Source organism: Triticum aestivum, chromosome 5B (assembly GCF_018294505.1).
Source record: "Triticum aestivum cultivar Chinese Spring chromosome 5B, IWGSC CS RefSeq v2.1, whole genome shotgun sequence".
NCBI lineage: Eukaryota > Viridiplantae > Streptophyta > Magnoliopsida > Poales > Poaceae > Triticum > Triticum aestivum.
Window position 1 is genome coordinate 422,497,529 of NC_057807.1, and position 7,136 is coordinate 422,504,664.

The following is a 7,136-nucleotide window of genomic DNA, read 5'->3' on the forward strand; positions in this document are numbered from 1 at the left end:
GAGATTTATTCTAGGCACCTCGGCTCTGATACCAGCTGTTACACATTATGACCTAATGCGTCAACCAGGCCCAACCGAAGAGCAACGATGACTTATGAGAGGCCTTGGGCCCTATCACCCCAAAAGACTAGCATGTTAGGAGGGGACAACTCAGCCCTTATAAATCATGTTATCTCCTCCCACAACCGATGTGGGACTAAACCCACTCAATACCATGCATTATCATAGGTTTTCTCAAGCTCCCATTTGGCAACATTATCTTGCCTCTTCATTCCACTTTGTTCTTCTCCAAGATCAACCTCTCCTGATCAAACTCCATCTTCTCCTTTTGCACATCATTTAACATCTTGTACCTCTCCTCCTTCTTCACATCCTTAGCATACAAAATGTTTCTCTAAGTGGCGGACATTTTGTTTGACGCACCTTCACAAGTTTCTCTCGTTGTCTCCGGCGCCCCCTCTTTCCCTCTCAAGTTCTAATCTTGTTCTAGACTTGATCTAGTTCTAGTTCTCTAGTTTCTCATAATAGAGAAGCCTCGGGAGGTTCTCTTCTCCCTCCTCTAATTCTCCGATAACAATTAGCTCTGGACGGCGAAGTACTGTCGGATCGTGAAGCATGTACTCTTGCAATCTGTAGATAGGTCGTGTTTTCGGTCTTCGGTTCGAGGGATCGTTCGTGAACGGTTCGAGGAACTTCATCAACGATCTACACCAACTCTTCTTCCGCTGCAAGTCAAGTTGGTAACGATCTGATCTAAACCTCTAATGCATCTTCATAGTGTTCCTGGATTGATCGTAGGCGATTTTTTTTGTTTTCTACTACGTTTCCCAACACCCCTCATATTTTTTTGACCATGACACCCTCTCATCTTGTGAAGCCGAATGCATAGCGATGGCAACAACGGCGTGCCAAGCAATGTGGCTTGGAAGTCTCCTTGCTGATTTGACGAACTAGCATCCAGAACAAGTAAAGCTCAGAGTTGATAACAAATCCACCATATCTCTATGGAAAAAAAACCTTCATCACGATCGTAGCAAGCACATTGATATAAGGTACCATTACATTAGAGAATGTGTAGAAGAAGGCAAGGTGGAGGTGGATTATGTCAGCACTAAAAATCACCTCGTAGATATACTGATGAAGTCATTGGGGACTGAAGTTTCAGGAGATGCGTGAGAAGATTGGAGTTGTGGCTGTCAAGTAGTTTATTTTGTGATTAGGAGGGTGAATGTGAGTTACAACACATGCGATATTAGGCTAAATCAAGTTCGTCCGAGTCTGTACAGGTAGCCAAAGTATAAGGTGATTCCTGAGTCGTTTTCCATCCAATCTCTAGGAGTTAATTAGAGTCCTAAACCACATCAACTTGTAGTCTGGGTCACGTCGTGTTGGGCAAGTTAGGAGGTCATGTTGGATGCACGGTTGGTTCATTGGGCCATATATAAAAGCAAAGGAAACGAGATTGAAAAGCTGTTGGGCAACACCAAAACTATCGTCTCTGTTCTTATTTTCGTAAGCTAGCTACTTCACGTTTTGATCTGGGAACTAACAATGTGTATGAGTTGAGATCCGGCAATAACATAGCACACCTTTGTCGTTAGGGAGGACAAATCCAGAGGAGATTCAAGCTTTATGTAATATGGACTGTAATGACCATGGTTGATGAATGAAAGACTTTTACTCGGAAAAAAAGATAGAATGGTTTGGTTCTCCTAACTAGGTGTTATTTTGACCTTTAGTTTTACTAGTGGTATTTTAGAACTTTTAGTTTTTGTAGTGGTATTTTGGCTATTCTTGGAAGGGAATGAATGGAACATGGGGGTAGGTGCACCCGTCTTTCAAAAGAAATGTAATTTAAAAAATGGTCAAACAATCGTGTAATTTGATGGCAACAAACTTGATAAAACGCTAGGCTCGTGCAAAATATTTGGGGAGGAAATGACTTCCGTTGAAAAAATTCACCACTATATTAGTGGTACTATTCCGGTGCAGATTTTTGAAACATGGGTGTAGGCGTATCAATTAAGCAATTTTTCTAAAGAAAAGTAAAATTATAAAAATGCGAAACTTTTTTGCGACAAACATAATCAAGCTCATGCTTAAAATTTCGGGACAAAATGAGCTATGTCATATTCTGAGCGAAAAAAAACAAAAGTGCAGCTACGAAAACTGTGAATGATGGTGTTTATATAGTATTGATTATGTTGTATTTTGCTCGGAATACGGGGTAAATCAGTTAGTCCCGAAACTTTAATTGTGAGTATTATGCTAGACCATGTATGTTGCCATACAGCTTCAAAACAATTTTTTTTTGCGAAGGAGCTTCAAAACAATTTAACTAAGTTTACTATTTTTATTTTATTTTTTCAATTCGGGTACGGCTAGGCCCAGGTTCCGTTGTGTATTTTTGGTACTATTCACTCTATATTGTTTCAGATTTTTTTTTTATTCTCAGATTTTTGACAGGAGTTTTTTTATGTCAAGTAGTCATCGCTAGGTGGTCTACAGACCTGGTTGTAAATTTTTATTATCTTTGGTGTTCTTTGTACTGTTGTGATTGAAGTTGAGATTAAAAGTTTCTCAAAAAAAAAGTTTCAAAGATTATTGATTTTTTTCTGAATTGCTAAATTTTCCATGAAAATTGTTTATGGGTGGTGTATCCTGTTATTTTCCACGTCGTTTTATTCTCCTTCTCATCCTCACCCTCGACCCTCACGGCCAAAAAAAAAAGCTCACCCTCGTCCCGGGCATACCCGAGCCCTCGTAGGTTTGGCTCTCCTGCAGCCGCCGCCGCCGCCCGAGGGATCTCCTGCCACCGGAGTCCCTTCTCTCCACCGGCCAGTGGATTGGCTCCACCCTCCCTCCCAAAACCCCCCCCCCCGATCTTCCTCCTCCTCCGCGCGCTACATCGCCCCCGACGCCTGAGCTCGCCCCCGCCGTCGTCCTCCTCGCCTACGACGCCGCCGCCCCCTACCTCCTTCCTCCAACGACGCCTACCGCCCTGCTTCACTTCCGACCCCGCTGGCCCGCCCTGCTTCGCCTCCGAATCCAAGGTAGCGCCATCACCATCTTTTCCTAGTTATGCTGTTGATCCAGCGGGTTTCCCTCGAGTGAAGTTTAGAAGTTCCTGGGGTGACCTCTAATTCTTAAGGAACCGTAATAGTATGAAATATATATACTGCTTGGTATAGAACTTCGAAAGGCAGCTCAAAATTTCATCTGAAGCTTGTTCTTGATAGAAATGTTGTTTCTGAACATTCTTAAAGCTAATGGAACATACCACATTTTGGGAGTGCCTTTTCTTTCTTGATGAAAATACAAAGGTGTTTGGTTCGTGAGCAGCGGCGCAAACGTAAATGTAATGAGATTAAACCTTGTTTGGTACTATGAACTGTAATGTTAACCGATTTCAGCGAATTTCCAGCGGTGACTGACAGCGGCGCTTTTGGTGACCTCTCCTGCGCCTGTGCCTGTGCGTGCTCCAATCAGTAGGCTAGATACAGGGCTAGGACTGGGCGGACTGGCCGGTGGCCTGGCCTGTGCGGCTGGCTAGCTGCTAGTGCAGCGAGGCGCTAGATACGGACGTTACAGTGACTGGAGCGGCCCTGCCTGTGCGGGATGGCCGCCAATGTCGCCGATTTGGCTCCTGTTGTGCTTCCTTGACCTCCCGTCCCATGCGGGCATGACATCCAATCCAACCTCTCGTGCCTCCTTTCATGGCGCCACGCCTCCTACACCGTGCATCCCAGCATGCATCACCTAGGCCACTCCCGACCTCGAGGCGCCGGCCGACTCCTGCACTGCCAGTGCCACCGCTGCAGCCTTTCAGGACTGCAGGAGCCGCCCTTGCTGGTTGCGTCGTAGCCGAAGGCGGAGCCCCAACGGCTGGCGTGGTAGAAGGTGGAGGCGCCGACTGACGGCTTCGACGAGGCGACCGTGGTTGGGGGTGGCGGCTCTGGTGATGCCATGTAGCAGTCTAGGCTTCCGGTGGTCGGCGGCTCGCCGGGGGCCATCATGGTGCACCACTGGTGCAGTGGTGGCTGTGCCTTAGGCAGAGCAGACCATGAAAAACACGGCATTGTGGGAAGAGGCTTCGTGCGGGAAAGAGCCGCGGGGGGCCATCATGGTGCACCACTGGTGCAGTGGCGGCTGTGCCTTACCCAAAAAGGCTTTCGCCCCGCTTTATATTATAAAGCAAACCGCCCAAGCATCCAACATAGTTCAACAAGATCCCACAAACACACACACACAGAGGTCCACACGAGAACAAACAAGTCATAAGGGTTAATGCTGAGGGCACAGCTCAACAAGACCTAGAAACAAAACACACACTCCACACCCCACACCCCACACAGCAACCCGAGCCTAGTCAGGTTCTGGGGGAGGAGGCGGTAGCAGGGGCGCCACGCGGAGAGCCATCGAGCGAAGGTCGGCGAGTAGGGTGGTGATGGCGTCCCGGTCCTGTGGGCTGCTAAGCGGCCGCCAAAGCTGCAAGTAGGCGGAGCAGACCATGAAAAAGACAGCATTGTGGGAAGAGGCTTCGTGTGGGAAAGACACAGTTTCCGATACAGGAGATTTTGTGCGTAATCAGATTTGTACTAGGCCGGATTTGATACCTGTGTTAACAGATTACGGCTCGCGACCAAACCAAACATATTTTAAAGGTATGTGTTACGAGCGTAATGAGGTTACGTTACAAAATCCTAAAACAGACACATCCTCTGTGTTACATGGTAGGTATGTACTAAGTACTATATAGCAAGTATTATTCTGCTTCATTTAAAAAAAATTATTTTGCTTTGTCTAGCAATTGGTTTGTCATGAAGTGGTTAGGGTTAATTGCATGCTTTTCTCTGTTCCTTCGTTTCTCTGAGGACCCTTTTTTACTTGTCCAGTCTAGGGTCAGTGGCCCAGCTTCTGCAAATGCTTCAAGGCAGCAGCATTTCCAACCAGAAGACCTTATATGAAGTCCTATCTGTGCCTGAAGATGCTACATATGACGAAATACGTACAGCATACAAGTGTGCTGCTTTAAATACACATCCTGACAAAGCACAGCCGACTCTTGAGCCATTTGTGCCTACCGGCGAGCAACATGATTTTTTCGGTGTGCAAAAGGCATGGGAAACCCTACGCTACCCTAAATGTCGGGCAGAGTATGATAAACAGCTGCAATCATCCAGACAGAGCCTTGATGTCATCGCAACCGATATCGAAATCGAGGATATGATTGTTGAGAGCTCTGATGATGGTGTGGAGCTATTGTACGCCTGTAGATGCGGCGATTATTTTTCGATCACATCTTGCGAGCTTGGTGAAATGGGAATTTTGGTGAGTGAAGATGGGGAAATAGAAGCGCAGGCACCTGATTCTTTACCAACATCTATTGTTCTGGGATGTGGCTCGTGTTCTCTTAAAACACGGCTGGTTATAAATAAAACTTGATTCATCGTGCCTCTGGATGTATGTGTGTTGGTCAGCAAATACTGATTTAAACACCTTCCATCCTGCTATTTTGAAGCACCTCCGATCATGGTCGACATAGCGTGTACTGCTGGCATATCCATTCTTGTGTACCTGAGCTCCTGATGGTTGTATTGAGATGAATGATGTTTTTGAACATTGTGCTCAGCTAACCACCTTTGTCGATTCAAGTCTTTGTGGGTTGTTATCTGTACGTCTCTTTCCGTTAATTTTGCTTGTTGGCTATGACTTGATGCTCCCTCACCTGTCACTGGTTCTGATGTTCACATGTACGACAGCTGAGGTGAATGCTTGCTGCTCATTTCTTTGACTTGGATGATTATTCCTGTCAATTCCACTGACGAAACAACAACACGTTTGTTGTGCCTTTTGCTGTAAATTACTAGTATAATACTCCCTCCGTCTGGAAATACTTGTCGGAGAAATAAATAAAAATGGATGTATCTAAAACTAAAATACGTCTAGATACATTCATTCCTCCGACAAGTTTTTCCAGACAGAGGAAGTACTATACAGTACTCCCTCCGTCCGAGAATACTTGTCATCAAAATGGATAAAAACGTTCCTCCGACAAGTTTTTCCAGACAGAGAAAGTACTATACAGTACTCCCTCCGTCCGAGAATACTTGTCATCAAAATGGATAAAAACAAATGTATCTAGAACTAAAATATATTTAGATACATCCCCTTTTATTCATTTTGATGACAAGCATTTCCGGACAGAGGGAGTATATATTTGGCATTACTCTTGCTGTCGTGCCAATACTGCTAAGCATGGGCAGCATCCTACACAGAACGGTCTCGTTTTGGAGACCTGTCAGCATATGTTTATTTGTAAAACCTAACCCGCCGTTAACGGCAAGTCACTCACCCGTAACATGACTATGTGCGTGTACCCGGTCGCACTTGTCACCCGTAACAGTCTGTAGTGTACGTTGTATTTTGTCGCGTATACAGCTCGACCTGTCTCTTCACACCGACCGATTCGTTACCGCAGGAAGCTAAGCATTTCGTTTTCACGACCGCGTTCCCACCGCACCTGCACCTGCATCGGCGTGTACCTTGGGCTTTGATTCTCCCCCACGGCCCTGTCCCGAAAGCAACATCAAACCACCACCAGCAATGTTGTCTTGCATCTTCTTCTTTATTCGCCTTAATTTTTTGATCCTTTTGAAGAGAACATTTTTTTTGCTTCCGAATCATTTCCCGCTATGATCTTGCACGACAAGATTGCCTACAAGCTTAGTGCTTTTGGTGTTTGTGGCTTCGGTGCTCCCGGCCATGTAGTCAACACGATCTTCGCTTATTTGAACCTCGCGTGGATTAAACAACAGGCTTTGTACTGGTCGCGGTTGTGCTGCTTACACTTTGACGATGATGAAACTTCCGTCCTTCTTGGGTAGAAGCACACTAACTAACACGTTTTCCCCCCGAGTAACACGACAGGATCGGAAGTGGAGCTCGGCGCCGCAAATACCAGTACACTGTCCAGCTCGAACAAGGCGGCTGTTACGTAGCCTTGAACCCAAAGGATTTGTATACAAACCCTAGGCACTAGTAGGGTACAAACACATCGAGAGCCACCTCTGTTCCGTTCAAGTTGCGGGGCGCCTGTCATGCGCGTTCGCTTCGACCCCTACGCCACCTCAAGA

At 46.0% G+C, this 7,136-nt stretch overlaps 1 protein-coding gene across 1 annotated transcript; it reads left to right on the forward strand.

The window, feature by feature from the left end:
• The first annotated feature begins 2,709 nt into the window (after positions 1 to 2,709).
• LOC123112226 (DPH4 homolog) lies at positions 2,710 to 5,654 on the forward strand. Its single transcript, XM_044533161.1, has 2 exons — positions 2,710 to 3,053; positions 4,896 to 5,654. The coding sequence occupies exon 2, from the start codon at positions 4,924 to 4,926 to the stop codon at positions 5,443 to 5,445; it is 522 nt and encodes a 173-aa protein (XP_044389096.1). The 5' UTR covers positions 2,710 to 3,053; positions 4,896 to 4,923; the 3' UTR covers positions 5,446 to 5,654.
• The last annotated feature ends 1,482 nt before the right edge of the window (positions 5,655 to 7,136 follow it).

Coding starts and splice junctions, on each gene's coding strand:
- LOC123112226 (XM_044533161.1), top strand. CDS start 4,924: ATGCTTCAAGGCAGCAGCATTTCCAACCAGAAGACCTTATATGAAGTC.